Genomic DNA, 16,543 nt, shown 5'->3' on the forward strand with positions numbered 1-16,543 from the left:
TGATTACAGTTTGGCTCACTGAGTCAGGCACATAAACTGGGGTTCAGCAACAGTGCTAGACCAAGAAGTCTCTTATTAAAAGTGGCAGTTTATTGTATCTGTTTCAGAAATGTTTGCTGAAATACTCTTTGGCCAGGTTTGGGAGCATTTTTTTTTAACTTAGTCTCTCCTCCCCCACTCCTCTCTGTTTCATCACTTTATTTGCCTCATATCCGTCTCCATCGCCCACACACACAGCCACACACAGATGCACTCAACCCTAACAGTTAGAATCATGACTCTTCTAATCCTTCATCTTTCGTCTTCCAACATCACTCCTTTACCCATTCAGCCTGGGCCTTGCCCATCAGCCACTTCTCCCTCTCCATCATCCCTCCCAAGTTGGATGATGTCCATACAACCTGTCCATTGCCTGAAAGGAGGCAAAAAAGGGTGGGAGTGGTCACAGATGGGGCAGTGGAAATGTCCTCAAACTACCTGCGATGGGTAGGTAGGTAGGCCATGGGGGCGACTGTGCCGGGGCTGCTGTCCTGGTGTCCACAGGTGCCCTGGGGCCCAGCGTTGCTGCTCTCTCGGCTGGATATCACCAGCACATGGGCCTGGAGTTGCCAGTGCCTGTGATGGGATGAGGGTCTTGTGTAACTAGTAGCCTAGTCAGTGAAAGGGAGAAGATATCCTTCTAGCAACTGGACAGTCCCTCTCCCTTGGCTCCTGGAGGAAACTTTCCATGATTTCTGGATCTTTGGTCTCTTAAACTCTTAAGGCAATGACTAGGACCCTCAGGGCACACCTAGGAGGCTGCCAAGCTCCAGCAGGGGTAAGAGAAGAAGGAAGGATTAGGGGCAGAAAGTGGCACTAGGGTTAACAATCCCAATGACCAAAGGTCAAAGCTGGCTGTAACTGTGTAACTGTCACTGAAGGGCAGCTGTTAATGTGAGTGTAGGTGTACAATCCCTTGCCACATCTCACAGAGCCAGATGTGATGCTGAATTTGGAAATGTTCAGATTGTGTAACACTCCCAGTGGGGTCTGGGGCCACCTTTGATCAAATGCATTCACATTTCTGCTGTACACTGTGCATCTCCACAGCAACTGGGACAAAAGCTATAAAAAGCTTCACCTCAGTTCAGATTAAGCATTGCACCAGGCAAAGAAAGATTTGGTTTCTGGATTTTTCTTAGATTTCAGGATTGTAGAGAAAGGACAGAAAGCCTTCATTCCCGGCTCCCTTTCTCCTGCCTTGGTGGGTGGAGTGGGAGGTGACCTTTTGAGGAAGAGTCTGTTCTTCCAAGGTGAAAGGAGAGGCATGCAGGTGCTGTGGTCTAGGGCTCCCTCTTGTGCCCATAAGGGGCAGGTCCTGAATTTTATTTAACAATTACCAGTGTTAAAAAATGATGCCCTGTCCCGAAAATAAACAAAAAGAATGCTAAAACAATGTGAGCGTCTCCTACACCCTTCCCACAGTTCCACCCTTCTTCCATCAGTGTACTTGGAACCCTTCTAGGGATTATACTGACATACATGTGTGTGTACATACATACATACATACGTACGTATGTGTAACTGGATGAGACCACTACCAAACCCAAGTTTGGCTTCTCACCACTCGAAAGGCCAAAACTCAAGAGACAAATGTTAGTGAAAAGGAAAAGTTGCTTTACTCAGGATGCCAGCAACCTGGGAAAATGGTGGACTAATGTCTGAGACCATCTCCTAGTTGCTGCTTAGAGGACAAAGGTTTTAAAGGGGAGTTTCAGGGGTGCACATGCAGGGAAGCTACGTGTAGAACAACACAGTCAACTCCAGTAATGATCTCAAGACTGATCATGTGATGGTCTGGTCAGCATCATCTCGATGGCTTTATGTGTAATCACTCTTTTACTCCAAGGTTGGTCTGCTTCCACCTCCTGAAGGCCAGCCCCTGGAATTTTGAAACAAGCAAAATTAACTCTCTCCTAGTTAGCTAGTCATTATCTATAACACTAAGACATGTCCAGGTCAGCAGATAAGGAAAATGTATATAAGTTTTAAAATCTGTGCTGCTCAACATGGAGCAGCTTATGTTATGGCTCTATACGTATAAACAGAGAAGACCCTACATTGGTTTGTGGGGTCATGCTGGTCATTACTGTTGCCTACTGCCACCACTTGCTCTTTTCACTTACCTCTATACCTTGAGGCTCTTGCAGGTCAGAATCCACAGATCTCTCAGGTTCCTGTAATGCTGATGTAGAATCCGCCAAAGAAATTGGGGGTCGGGAGGTGTGAATTCTTTGTAGGGAAACCACAAATCCCTGGGAGAGGATCTCTGAATTTTAAGAAAGAATCTTGAGCCTCTCCAGCAGTAGGCTGCTTAATCACAAGGTGGTTATCCCTCCCCAAATTCTCCCTTCCCGGAGTCCTGGGACCTTTCTTTGCGGGACAGGTTTCTAAGGTGACTTTACTCCTCCATCATTTAAATATATTTCAGAAATGCTGGGGACCAGGCTGTCCTGCTGCTCACTTGCCTGATGGAGATGGTTTCGACTTAAATGGGCAGGAGCTTCTTTTTCACCATGACTGATGAGCTGCCCCCATAGTCCCTGCCTGTAGTGGGCGCTGCTGATGTGTTTCCCAGGTTACTGGCTGCTGCACGCGACCACTACCTGCTGTGATTGTTAGCTGCAGAGGGCTCACAATCATCCAGAGCACCAGAGCTTCCCCCAGAGCACCGCCCTCAGATAACTGGAGATGCCTGAGAGATTGTGCCCCATTCTCTTACTCGCACCTCCTGGGGTTGCTAGATAAAATACAGGATGCCTAGCAAAATTGAATACCTTTTTCGTATAAGGATATCTCATTCATTATCTGAAACTCACATTTAACTAGGCAATCTGCATTTTTGTTTACTAAATCTGGCTTTCTGCAGAGTGGCCACCAGAGGGCGCAAAGCCTGACGAGTCTCAGATTCAGAGTCAAGGCTGGGTCCTGACGAGAACGCAGCGCGGTGACGTCATTTCCGCCCTAGACCTCACGCATCCGGGGCCGGGGTAGACAGAGGCCAAACATAAATATCCCCGGAGTTCCCGGATCCAGTCTTTGGCCACTGGAGGGCGCGCCAAGCTTTGAATAGGAATCAGGGAGGCGTCAGGCTATCCGACGGAGAGCAGGTAGGCGGAAGCCCATAGCAGAGCGGCCGTTCTTCGGGAGTGGGTTCAGTTGGCCGTGCTGGTGACGCGTGAACGCGCGTGCCAGGGCGCATGCGCAGTGCGGGAGCGACGGCGGACAGCGAGGAGTCGTGTGAGGTACCTTTAACTCTGGCCGCGGACACCGCGAGCAGGAGGCGAGGCTCAGCCGCTAACATACCCTACTGCTTATTGCCCCCGCTTGCTCTTTTCACTTACCTCTATACCTTGAGGCTCTTACAGGCGTCTCAACGGTGCGACCGCGAGCACTAAGGGCGGCTGACAGGACCGAGCGGGACCACATGTGCAAAGCGCATGCGTCCAGCCCCAGGTGGGCACGAACGCAATGGCGGACTTTAGTCGAAAACAAGTGCCCAACAGTAGGAGTTCGGGTTTATTTTTTAATTTTAAAAATCATTGGTTTCGTCCCAGAACTATGTATTGAATGTCTGCTGTATACGATGCACTGTTTCAGATTTTTGGGAAATAGCAGTGAACAAGACAGATCCCCGTTTCTTGTAGAATGTACAGTCCGCTAGAGTGTGAGAGGGGAGTTCAAAGACTAAGTGAATTTAATGGTTTTGTTAGGAAGTGGTGAGTGTACGCGGAAAAAGTAGAGCAGAGGTGAGGGGTGATGTTAGATAGAAATGCCAGTGGGACAAATCGAAGGGTGACGTTAAGCAGAGCCATAAAGGAAGCAAGGGAATGAGCCATGTGGCTCTCTGGAGGAAGAGTATCTCCAGTATGCGGGAAGATTTTTGGCTTTACTCTGACTGAGAGTGGAACCTGCTCAAGGTTTTGAGCAGAGGAATGATGTGACTTGACTAGGTTTTAGTAGGGTCATTCTGGCTGTTCCAGAGACTATATTGGGAAGGGAAGCAGGGACACGTATTTTTAATAGATCAGGTAATGAGCATTCCTGCAGCCATCAAAAAGTCTGACTTCAAAGATGATGGTGACAGCTACTATAGAAGTGTTCACATTTCCCTGGTGAGCCAGGTGTATATGCTAGGCCATAGGCAGGGCTTCCCAGGCATCATGTCCTTTAGGCTCAGGACAACCTGTAGAGGGGGCAGTGCTGTCACTTACCCGAGGCTTAGGCCTGTCACGGGTGACTGCCCAATAAACACTTGCTCCTTAAGTCTTTTTCTTTTTTTTTTTTTTTGTAAAATAAACATAACATTTACCAGTAAGTATTAAGCAGTAAGTATATTCACATTGTTGTACAACTATCACTGCTATCCGTTTCCAGAATACTCATTAAGTCTTCGCTGTTACTGGCATTGTAAGTCCCAGGTCCAGTTCCCCTCCCCGTCTCCCTCAGGCAGCCAGCTCCACCAGGGTAGTAACACTTAATAAACACCTATCATGTGCCAGGCAATGAATGAAATGAGTGAGGGTCGCGTTCTCCTTGCCCTTTTAGTCAGGGGAGACTAGTGATTGGGAAAGAAGCCCCACGTAACTATTGCTGCAGGCCTGAGACCAAAGATACTCTTGAACGTATAGGTGTCACACTACCACCATTCAATCAGTCATGTATTTAAAAAGTGTTTGTTGAATACTGTGTCAGACACAGCATTTGTGTTTGCTGAATGGATAGTTGGATGTAGCTGATTGACCCCGACTTTTCATTTTCTCTTGAGATCATCACCTGGGAGTGGTTGGAACTGGGCCCAGAGAGGTTTTTGTGAATGCTGGTCTATAGCTTTGTGACCTTGGAAGCATCCCTTTCCTTGGTTGGGCCTCAGTTTCCTGGTACTGTCAGTGGGGAAACTAGATATTAAATAAATAGACAATGTTAAAAGATTGCATTACAGGGGAACCTAACTTAGAACAGGGTGTCAGAGAAGGCCTCCCCGAAGAGGTGATATTCTTGGAAGAGGTGAACTTTAAGCTAGAATTCGAAGGATTAGGAGCCATCCGGAGTGAGAGTGAGGTGGGGGTGGAGCCAAGGATGGGGATTCTCTACACGTTCTGAGTTCTTGAAAGTTCCAGACCTGTTAGAAGTGGCTTGAGTGCCCATTGCAAGAATTCCTCTTCTCAGGACCTTTGCTGTTTGGACTTAAGTCTTTCACAAGGCTGCCAAATAGCCCTGTGCGGAACTGGCTCCCGGACTGAGAGAACATGGCGGGAGGACAGCAGAACTGTCTCCTCTCATTCTCCTGTTCATGTTCTGTGTTGACTGAGAGTAAACCAGAAGAGGGTCTTTAGGTCCCAGATTTGACTGCTTTATGTGTTTACTTTTTTTTTTTTTTCATAAGAGGCATCATACCAGAGTGGTCTCGAGGGGGCCAGGAGTGGTTGGAATCTCTGTGCATTTGGGCAAGTGTTACCTATTTTTGCTGAGGCTCAATGTCCTCAAAGATGGGGATACTAATAGCTTCATCTCATGGGATTATTTTGAAGACATGACCTAAGGCAGGTGAAATGTTGAGCAACAGAGCTGAGTACTCAGGGCAAATGTTCGCTGGGATTTCAATAAGACTACAGTGGTCTGGTATGTATAAAATACAGAAACTTCCTTTGTGTATGTGTGGGCATATCAGTTTCACCAGAATTAGATGAGTTCTTATACTAAGAATTCTTAAAAAAAAAATCAGATAGGTCAGATTCTCATTAAAAAAGTGAAAAAGCAGCTTGAATATTGGTAATTGCCAGTCCTCTTGACTCTTATGCAGGTGTGATCAGCAGTGGAAAAGATGCCAGCCCCAGCTGCCACATATGAAAGAATAGTTTACAAAAACCCCTCTGAGCACCACTACATGAAAGTCCGCCTGTAAGTTCAGTCCCTTGAGTTCTATTTTTGACGGCTTTTTAATGAATTTGAATAGCGTAGAATTGAATACAACCCATTTTTTCTTCTTAATGTTTCTCGCAGAGAATTTCAAGATCGTGGGATTGAACTGAATGTTGCACAATTCAAGCAGCTGCTTATTTCAGCCCTAAAGGACCTGTTTGGGGAGGTATGGAATCAGTTGGTAGTTTGAAGTCTCCTAAGACCTTTGTAAGACATACTGAAAGGACACTTTTCTAAACATTATTTTAAAACTTTAAAACTGTATTTGAAATTGCAGAAGCAGACTTTCAGAAGTGATGAGTTTTGGGTAGGTTTGTTTCAATATGCCTTCATGTTGACCAGGAACTTGTTAGACAGGTGTTTATTGTATGGCTACTCAAAGTGTGGTCCAGACTGGCAACCTGCACACTGGTTTTTTTTTGCCCATTGTAAGGGTTTGTGACTTGTACCAGAATGTAAATCAGCATGCCAGTTCCTTTAGAGAAAGTCTTCAGTGAAGAAAACTGAGCTGAACTAAACAGTGTGCTCACTGAGATTGTTGATTTCCATTCTGGTGCAGCTCCTCCTCGCAGACCAGCACTGGGAGTAGTCCTGTTCTAGCATTCACTTGAAAACAAGTAGAGTTTTGAGAGAGAACAAAGACAGATGATTCTCAGGAAATTATTTCCTGATTCTTATCTTCTGTCAAATTAAAATCTGTCAAACACATCAAAGTTAAAAACTTTTACTCTGCAAAAGACTTGGTAAAGAGGAAGAAAAAATAAATTACAGACTAGAAGAAGATATTTGCAAACCACATAGCTGACAAAGGACTAATATCTAGAGTATATAAAGAACTCTTACAGCTCAATAGTAGGAAAAAAACCAAAAAACCGAAACAATCCAGTTAGGAAATGGGCAAAATGTGTGAATGGACATTTCACTAAAAAGGATATACAGTTGGCAACAAAGCACATGTACAGAAAGATGTTTCACATCATCAGCCATTAGAGAAATGCACATTAAAAACACAATGAGACCTCACTACACACTTAGCAGAATGGCTGAAGTGAAAAACAGTGACTAACACTAAATGCTGGTGAGGATGCAGAGAAGCTAGGTCACTCATACTTTGCTGGTGGGCATGTAAAATGATACAGCCACTTTGGAACAGAGTTTGGCAGATTCCTTAAAAAAAAAAAAAAACACTACCATACAGCCCAGCAACTGCATACCTGGGCATTTATCCCAGGGAAGTGTAAACTTAGGTCGTCACAAGAACTTGTACGAGAATGTTCATAGCAACTTCATCAGTAAGAGCCCCAAATAGAAATAAGCCAGGTGTCCTTCAGTGAGTGAAGTGTTAAACAGACTGTGGTACCATTCATACCAGGAATATACTCGATAATGAAAAGGAACAAAGCATAGACATACATAACAAATTGACCAAATCTCCAGAGAATAATGTGGAGTGAAAAAGCCAATCCTAAAAAGTAATATACTGGGGGATTCCATTTAAATAACGCTCTTGAAATAACATAATTATCATAATTGTATAATCTAGAGAAATATTAATGTTTGCCTGGGTTTGGGGATGAGGGGGTAGTGGGTGTGGCTGTAAGGAGGTAGAAGGAGAGAGCCTTGTGGCGGTGGAGCTCTTTATCCTGTTTGTGGTAACTGTTACGTGAAACAACCAGTGTGGTCATATTGCACAGAGCTCCACATGTACACGTGCAATCGGTTAGGAGTGCGTGTACAGCTGGCAAAGTCTGAATAGTTCATCAGTTTCAGTTTTCTGGTTTTGACATTGTACTATAGTTATGCAACATGTTGCTGTTGGGAGAGGCTGAGTGAAGGGTGCATGGAATTTTCCTGTACATTTCTTTGCAAACTTATGTGACTCTAATTTTTCAAAATAAAAAGTGTAAGGAAAAAAAACCCATGCACCTTCTATATGTCAACTTTAACAGCTGGTTCCTGGGGTATAGTTGTAAACAAACAGACATGACCTCTGCCTCATGGACTAATGGTCTTGGTTATTTTAGTAGGAAACCGTGTTCAACAATTAACAGCAAGAATGATGAGTATTATGAAAGAGGAAGTGTGTGGGTCCTCTGTATGAAAGAGCGTAGCAAGCAAGTGAGCTTCATCTTGGGGATCAGGAAAGGAGCAATTTAAACGAAGGCTCAAGAAGGATGAAGAGGCATTAGCAATAGGAAGAGGTCCAGGAAGAACTTTCCAGGCAGGGGGAGCTGTAAAACAGCAGGCCCATTGCTCCAGCACTGTTAAATAAAGTACTGTCAGGGTTAGTTATTAGAGTTCAGGAGTCATGGTGACGATAGTCTGCTGATAGCCTTCTCCCACACTTAGGTTGGTGCGGCCTTACCCCTGGACATTCTGACCTACGAAGAGAAGACCTTGTCAGCCATCTTGAGAATATGTAGCAGGTACGACAGACAGTGGAACATTTCTAGTTTAGCGGAACAGAGAGACGGATGGAGAAACAGAGCAAAAGTACCCTCTTCTAAGAATAAGAAGAGTTGTGTCATCGTGAACTCTTGAGCAGCTTTTGGAAGTTTAAACTGGGGAGGTTATGAACATTCATCCACCAGGATCTTACACTCAGAGAAGTCAGACTTGTGATTTGCTTACAACTGTAGTGTCTCCCAATTGATAGTCATGGTTGCAAACTCAGAAGTGTGTATTTTAGAAACATTTCTAATTGAGGTTCATTTTATTCTCTGCCTATGACATACTATGCTCTTACTTTTGAAGTTTTCTCATTTAAATAGATTTTCTGGTAGAAAGTATTTTCTGGACCATCACGGACAAAAGTTCTAGGGAGATGTTGCAGGGGCACATCTTTACTTACGCTTTCTTGATCTCTCCGTAGTGGTCTTGTCAAATTGTGGAGCTCTTTGACCCTGTTAGGATCCTACAAAGGCAAGAAATGTGCTTTCAGAGTGATTCAGGTAAAGACAGCCCCTTCACATATTCCACATGAGTCTGAGTGGTAGATCAAACTAATTTTTTTAAAAACACATTTTAAAAAAATTTACTTATTTTATTTTTAGGGGGGAAGTAATTAGGTTTATTTATTTATTTTTAGAGGAGGTACTGGGGATTGAACCCAGGACCTCATGCATGCTAAGCATGCGCTCTACCACTAGAGCTATATCCGCCCCACTTCAAACTACTTTTTAATATGGGTCCCATCTTTGTACTTGGATAAATCTAGTATGGTTAACATTATGTAGCTGGGAGGGGAAAACCCAGGACTTCATTACTTACGAAAATATGAGAGGAAGCGTGGAGGAAGTTTTGGGATAAAACTTGGAACTCTTGTGGAAAAGCCTTAACTTTTCATGTATTTCTTAACACCTAGTACTTTATGTATTGGAATGCTCTTTCTGAGCTTATCATGACCACGTGTTTATCCGAGTCTGCCTCTCAGGATGCTCTTTATAATGCTACTGCATCAGTTTGGCTTATCCTATACAATTGCACATGTTTTTGTACTGCCCCGTGTTCCACTGCAGTTTTCTCTGGATATTGCCTTAAACTTTTTTCTTTCTCTTACAGGTTTCTCCATTTCTCCTTGCATTATCTGGTAATAGTAGGGAACTAGTATTGAATTGAATAGTCTTCAGTTTCAGAAATATTCCTCACTCTCAAAGGTACTTTTTGGTGCCAGCATAATGTTTGAAGGCTGAAGCAACCTAAAAGCTCCTGTTGATGAAATTTGAGGGCTCTGAAGATGCTCCCAGCAATTTCCACCCATCGACTCTGGTTGGGTAGGCTTCAGAGGAGAATCTGCCTGTCAGTGCCCAACAGGCAGCACTTAGAGCACATGCACATCAGAGTTGGAGACCGGGCTGAACTCAGCAGAGCCTTCACGCAGAGGGATGTGGCTACCTTCTCAGAATTAACAGGGGATGTCAATCCTTTGCATTTAGATGAAGATTTTGCAAAACACACCAGGTTTGGAAAGACAATTGTACATGGAGTTTTGATCAATGGACTTATTTCAGCTCTCCTGGGTACTAAAATGCCAGGGCCAGGCTGTGTATTTCTTTCCCAGGAAATTAACTTTCCAGCGCCCTTATATACTGGGGAAGTTGTTTTGGCTTCTGCGGAAGTGAAAAGGCTGAAGCGGCTCGTTGCTATTATTGCAGTGTCATGTTTTGTACCAGAAAGTAAAAAGACTGTTATGGAAGGCTGGGTTAAAGTTATGGTCCCAGAAACTACCAAATCCTGAAATATGTCTTTAAAGATGCAAGTTCAGACATCAGTGTTACTACTATTGAAGAGCCTCTGAGGAAAACAGGGATTGTGGTTCTTCACCAAGGAATAGCTCATAGACCCAGAAGCCCATATTAGGGGAGAGGAGCAGGTGAAGAGGTGTTCAGCTGCCCACATTACAATTTGGCCTTATGCTTCACACAGACTTAAGTGTATTTGTCATCTGCCTAGGGTTTTAAAGTTGAAAAAATACTGGGAAAATTATCATATAGCTAAAGGTTCTACTTTTGGGATTTCAGACCTAGTTAGATTTGCATTTTGGATGACACAAACCTACCTATATCTGGGTAGAACAGGTTCCTCACTGAATTTATAACTAGCTGGCATTTAATTACTGAAGGCAATGATAGAAATTGGGTCATCTTGGAACACTTATCTTTTACCAGTAAATGTTCTTAGCTTCTGTTCTTCAGCACTTTCTGGGTCAGAGTTTATTGCAGTTTGTTACTGTTTACACCAAGATGGCATCTTGTTGCACCTTCAGTGGCTCTTGCCCTTCAGATAGTTTTCCTGTTATTGGAGGAGGGCTTGTGTGCAGATATGGACTCAGCTACGTTGGTCTCATTATAAAACAGGGATAACAACACCTATGACACAGGATGGCTGGAGATGACAGATACAATTAGTTAAGCACAAGACATGGCCTGAAAACAGTAGATTCTACTGCTGCCCATTCTCTTCTGTGAATGAGCTTTGAAGTTTCCCTGGATTTGAAGCTAACTGGCCAAAAGTTAGATAATAGACCAGTCTTTCAGGATATCAGCCAATCTCTGTCAGTATTCTAAACCTAGAATAGCTCTTGAATGCAAAATTTCTACTTTAGTAATCCAGATTTTTTTCCTCTCTTGAAAATACTGTAGGGTTCCCCCCTTTATATAAATAATATATGCTTGTTATAAAAAATTGTAATAAAATGTTTAAGGAACACAGTGACCAAGTTCTTAAGAGGTGAGGGGTATTAGAGAGGAAATGTGCCTAATGTATTAGTACTAAATGGTCATCCCCAACACAGCCAACACTTTTTAAGACAAGAGTCTGTAATAGAACATATATATGGTCCGCCTGTGTTTTGTGGCTTTAGATGGTGGCTCTGACCATAGCCAGATGCTTGATCAGGAAGGTAAAATCAAGTATAATTGGTTGTGTCAACCCACATTTCCTGGAAGAAGATTTTTCCTCCTGCTGGTGGCTCAGTAAGTAGATTATTTATTTATTTATTTTACATTAAGGGGATTGGTTAAACATTACTAGAAAGAAGTCTAGTCACTAGAGGGCAGGACGCATATAAATAAAGTGAGTATTTTTAAACTTTAATATTGTTCCATATTCTAGTTTGTGATGTTGAGATGAAAAAGCCAAAATCAGTGTGAGAAGCAAGGATGCCATTATCATGAGTTTCAGAATGGGCAGCAGGTGCAGGTTCAGATCCACCTGAAGAAGGTGTATTTGTAAGTGAAACACTACACATGCCAAAAATTCGATACGACGTTGAAAAGCAAAATGAGGAACTTGAGGCACAAAATAGGGACTTGAAGCCAAAATTAGCTACTGCTGCAGAACTCGTCTGGGGACTTAGCAGCAGTCCTGAAGTGGGTCCACAAGTGGAACGTGACGTGATCAATACTATAAGCTACTATTTTTTTCAATGATGAGCCAATTTTCTACATTAACTGTAATCCTTGAAACAATTTTGTGATGTTAAGTAACTTCCCAGTTTATAGACAAGGAGACAGACTGATGCTGTGTGACTTGCCCAAAGTTGTACAGCTAGTGTGCAGCAGAGCTGGGATTCAAACAGGCCTGCCTGGCTGCAGAGCATTTCTTTTTTCCTGTCACCCTGTGGGTCTTACTGGAGTATTGTTAGTTTCTGTGATAGTATATTGTTATGTGGTATTAAAGTATTTGGAACCACCATTTTATAGAATTATTTTTATATTCAGAATGTTCTAGATTTTATCCCCTGCTACAGTTCTACTTACTGTTACTTGACGGCTTCCACTCATACCTATCACCTACACTTTTTCTAAGTTGACAGTCAGTGATTGTTTGTCTTCAGAGCAGAATTGCTGGTACGGTTATTCTAAAGACGGAAAATTATGTGCAAGCCAAGTATGGTTTGGAGAGAAGTGTGTCAGATCTGGCGGATAACTGATACTGTGTAACTTAAAAGTAGCTTCTCATTATGAGCATTTCCTTTTTTTTTTTAAAGCCCCCAAGATGTCATGGTCTTCTTTGATCTTTGTGAATCAATACATGGAACAGAGAAGTAGGCAAGAAGTTGGGGATACTTCTCTATAAATGATGACTTGTTATTTTTACTCAGCACCAAGGTTCTCAAACCACTCATACTTCGTTAAATTAAAGCTGGCTATAACAAAAACTAACTGGTTGGCTTTTCCATTTTGAGCTCTATACAAGTTGCCAGAAAGAATGATAATGAAAGTGTGAGTGACCCTCAAATTAGGAAATCCTCTCTCAGGTAGCTGAGAAGTGGCTTTGGCTGTACTGGGTCACAAGTGGAAGTGAGTACAAAAGTACTGACTAAAACAGCAGGACAAATTGTCTTAGCACTTTTCACGTGGGGCATTATAAGACTGCAATTTATGAAATGTTTGATTGCCATAGAAATATATACTCATCTTAAGCCAATTTCAGCCTAATGTACTGGAAAATTGGTTAACAGATTTTTATATTCTATTAGAAACATTTCTGTATTGGTGAAATGCCACTCATTTCTTTTGCAGCAGATCTTAAGTAGCAACAGGGGGAGAGCCTCACCACAGCCACCATTCATCTTGTGTATTCGTCTAGAAAAAGAAGAAACTACTAAATGCACCTTGGTACCTCTTAGGTAACCACAGGTTTTCATTTTGTGCTGAATTATTAGTCATTTTTCTTTTATGTTCTTAGAGTTGATTAAGAGACCCATTTATTCCCAAAGAAAATTGCTATTAAATTACAGCTATTAAGTTTTTATATTAAAACATACTCTACCAAAGGTTGACAGTCACTCTGGGCAGCTTTGCCACTCTGAATGCCTCATGTGCTGGCCTGATTTATTAAGGGGCTCTACTGGAGCAGAATGTGAGTGCTGTGGAATTACTCTTGGGCTGCACTTGAGTATCTCCAGGGTCCCAGATGTTTCACTTCCTTTGTTCTTGGCTTTTCTTCATTCAAACTACAAACACAGCAGAGACTAGAGTTCTCAACATCTTCAGAGAAATTTTGGTTTGGAGCAAAATCATAAGAAAACCCGAGACAAATGTTGACACTGTATAAATAGAACAGGATTAATAGGAAGCTCCATAGTCAATTTCTAGGCCACAATCAATTTCTAGGGTGGCTCTTAGCTAGACCACAGTTCATATGACCTTATAAACCCTGAGCAAAAGTCCTCTGTGATGGAAAACATCAACATGTAAGGGAAGTAAAAATGATCAAATATAAGTTGAATTTTGTTCTTTTTTTTTTTTTTCCAGATCATGAATAGTTAAAGAAAAAACCATTTTGGGAGAAAATGTGGCTTAGGAAACGCTGAGGTTTTTGTAAGCTATGATTTGATTTGTCGAGCAGTTGCCAGGTCTAGAAGCATCCGCTAGAACTCATTATCTTCAGTCAGTCTGGCCAAACGTCAAGTTGTTAGATAAACAACCTGTGGGCCATCTAAACATTTGGCAACATACGAGAGTAAGAATTTTTTTCCCCTGCCGGCCCTGAGTACTTGTGTATGTGGCAACAACTGAGGTACTCCAGACCTCATTTGCTTTACCCAGCTTGAGACGAGAAGCAAAGCTGATTTGATTGAGATCAGCTGCGGACTGCAGAAGGTTTCCCCACTTTCAGTGTGAGCCACTTCAAAAGCCAAATGGATGTTGAGACAGTGATAGGATTTGGGGCCTGGTCTCCATAGGATCAGGGGAGTCCAGTTAAGTCCAGGATCCCCAGGGCACTGATTTGAGAAGATGAAATTATAAGGCCCACCATAGTATTTATTCTGAGAGGCTTCAGGCAAGAATTTCCGGAGAACAGGGAAAGGCTTGATTGAGAGTCTCTGGCTTCATTCCATCAAACATCTGATTTCGCACTTTCAGTTTCATTTCCATAGTGAGGAAGATGACAGTTTCTCATTTGATGACCTTTGCAACTCAGTTGTGTAATAACTTATTTTTTTCCTAATCATACAAGTAAAATACCTTCATTAGTGACATCTTGAAAAATGCAGAAAAACAAAAAAATAGAAAGCATCATGAATCTACTTCTTAGAGACCCTCACTATTTTTGTGGGCTTTCTCCTGGTGTTTTTCCTATAAATAAATTTTAAAAACTTGGGAATCATAAAATGCATATATTGCCTTTTGCTACTTATTGTTATATCAAGAGCATTGCCCGACATTAAGTATTTGGTACTGTGATATTTAATCATTGCAAAATGTTATTTTTATAATTGTACCATGATTTGTCCAATCCCCTATTAGATATTTATCCTTGAGTGCTCTATATTTGCACTGATCTCTGATTATTTCCTTAGGATACTCTCCTGGAGGTGGGATTACTGCATGAGAATATTTTCAAAGCCCTTGATGTGTGTTGTCAAATCCCAGTTGCTAGTACCAGGCCTATTACATGGTTAAGTACTCAGTAAGTGAATTGTATGTATAAATGCCTTTTGGAAAGGTTGGACCAATTTATACTCCCACCAGAAGGATGCGAGAAGAGTCTTGGCCAGCGCACATGATAGGAGTAAATGATCAAAGCAGATTTTTGGTTTCTGTGATTCTTGTAATGAAACAAGTCATTTGCCTTAAAGAAATGGAAGTAAAAAATTGAGTCATCCCTAAGTGATACATAATTTTGCTTTAACAGACTGTTACTTTTAAACACAGTGGGGCAAACATGAAATGCAGGAAGAGTTCTGATTATTTTAGGACTTAATCACGAAGTTCCATGTTTCTCTCTTCACATCTTTCTCCACTGAATTTTGGCCCCTAAATCAGTCTATCATGGTTAGTTGGTCACTTGGAGTTGCCCAACAATCCCATTAAGCTTGAGATCTGGGGAGGCTACCCTTTAGATGCTCTCTAGGCCTTTGCTGTGATGTCAGATTGTTGTGGGGTTTCCAAGAAATTTTGTTCTCTTGTTGTCTGAAATGTAGAAATTTAAGGAAGATAAACTTGAAAGTTAGAAACTTCCGTCTGTGAACTGTAGGGGAAGGAAGAAACTAATATTGTCTGAGGTTTTATTATGTATGTGCTGAGCCCCTTGCATCCTACTACATTCCTCATACCAACCTTTTCGTACAAGTATGGAATTTTGCAGATCTCAGTTTTATCAAATTTGCAAATGGGGAGCTGGGGCACAGAGAGTTTGGAGAACTTATTCAAGGTCACTCAGCTGGTAAATCCTGGAGCCCTGGAGATCCTGGTCATCTAATTCCAAGTCTAATTTCACTGTCCTGGGATGTTGCCCTGGGAGAGAGCACTGTGGGTGGGCCGGATTGTGGCCTTGGGTTCAAGCAGACTGGGGCAAAATTGGAGCTGAGAAGTTGATCGCAGAGTTCTCTAGCTCTGGGTTTAGGGTTCTTGGAACCAGTATAGTGGGACTGACGAAGCCAAGTCTGGAGTTGAGGGTTGTCAGGTTTGAAGGCCTTGTGGGCTGAGCTAAGGCAAAGGGTAGAGGTAGAGTTCCTAGACCAATGCCCAGTTTTTAGGGTTCCCAGTTCAAAGAACTTGGGTCTGAGGTTGCTGGAGTCCTAGGGCTCCAATTGTGGGGTCCAATTCTGAGGGCCCAGCTGTTAGGTCCTTGGGTCTGATGAACCAGGTTCGAGAGTTCCCTATAAAACCTGAATTTGACGGGCTTATTTCAGAAAGTCTCTGGATCTGCAGGGCACGGACTGAGGGTCCAATCCTGAAGTCCCTTTTTTCTGGGTCTTAAGATCCTTGGCCTAGGAGGCCTCAGTGGGAAAGGTCCAGTTCTAAAGGTCTCAAGTCTGAGAAAACAGCTTCTGAGGGCCTAATGCAAAAAGCCCAACACTGAGAGGTTTCGGGATCTTTGGGCCTGAGGGTTCCTGGATAGCAGGGCCCAAGACGCGGTGCCTTTGTATCTGAGGATCTCTGGAGGCGATGGCTTAGGGAGAACTGTCACGAGGTCTGAGGCGCGGTGCTAAGGTGCCGGGTCTGCGGTGCGACTGCCTACAACTTGGAGGCTTAGGTCCAGGGCAGCAGCGACTGCGACAGTTTGGCTCTAGGACCCCGCGGGAGGCGGCGGCGCGAAGAGCTGCCCGTGTTGACAGCAACGGTCGCGT

The 16,543-nt window shown here is 42.9% G+C and overlaps 2 protein-coding genes and 1 long non-coding RNA gene across 12 annotated transcripts; 2 read left to right on the forward strand and 1 right to left on the reverse strand.

Moving 5' to 3' along the window:
• Positions 1 to 1,635: 1,635 nt before the first annotated feature.
• Positions 1,636 to 16,540, reverse strand: LOC140686777 (uncharacterized). Of its 7 annotated transcripts, none has more exons than XR_012060685.1 (5): positions 15,531 to 16,430; positions 13,237 to 14,414; positions 8,813 to 8,875; positions 2,166 to 2,308; positions 1,636 to 1,921 (listed from the first exon to the last, which is right to left on the reverse strand). It is a non-coding gene; the product is annotated as an uncharacterized lncRNA (long non-coding RNA). The 7 variants fall into 7 exon arrangements; XR_012060686.1 differs by having other exon boundaries at positions 13,232 to 14,414; XR_012060683.1 differs by lacking the exon at positions 13,237 to 14,414 and having other exon boundaries at positions 15,531 to 16,540.
• On the forward strand, positions 2,759 to 12,156 carry RPP14 (ribonuclease P/MRP subunit p14). Of its 4 annotated transcripts, none has more exons than XM_072941580.1 (6): positions 2,759 to 3,149; positions 5,843 to 5,940; positions 6,043 to 6,127; positions 8,311 to 8,387; positions 8,834 to 8,912; positions 9,523 to 12,156. In XM_072941580.1, exons 2-6 carry the CDS (start codon positions 5,864 to 5,866, stop codon positions 9,577 to 9,579), a joined length of 375 nt encoding a protein of 124 aa, XP_072797681.1. In that variant the 5' UTR covers positions 2,759 to 3,149; positions 5,843 to 5,863; the 3' UTR covers positions 9,580 to 12,156. The 4 variants fall into 4 exon arrangements, with proteins under 4 accessions (XP_072797681.1, XP_072797680.1, XP_006196511.1 ...); XM_072941579.1 differs by lacking the exon at positions 2,759 to 3,149 and adding an exon at positions 3,186 to 3,284; XM_006196449.4 differs by lacking the exon at positions 2,759 to 3,149 and adding an exon at positions 3,257 to 3,495.
• Positions 9,698 to 12,156, forward strand: HTD2 (hydroxyacyl-thioester dehydratase type 2). Its single transcript, XM_072941578.1, has one exon. It carries the CDS (start codon positions 9,698 to 9,700, stop codon positions 10,196 to 10,198), a length of 501 nt encoding a protein of 166 aa, XP_072797679.1. The 3' UTR covers positions 10,199 to 12,156.
• Positions 16,541 to 16,543: the final 3 nt, after the last annotated feature.

This window comes from Vicugna pacos, chromosome 17 (assembly GCF_048564905.1).
Source record: "Vicugna pacos chromosome 17, VicPac4, whole genome shotgun sequence".
Classification (NCBI taxonomy): Eukaryota; Metazoa; Chordata; class Mammalia; order Artiodactyla; family Camelidae; genus Vicugna; species Vicugna pacos.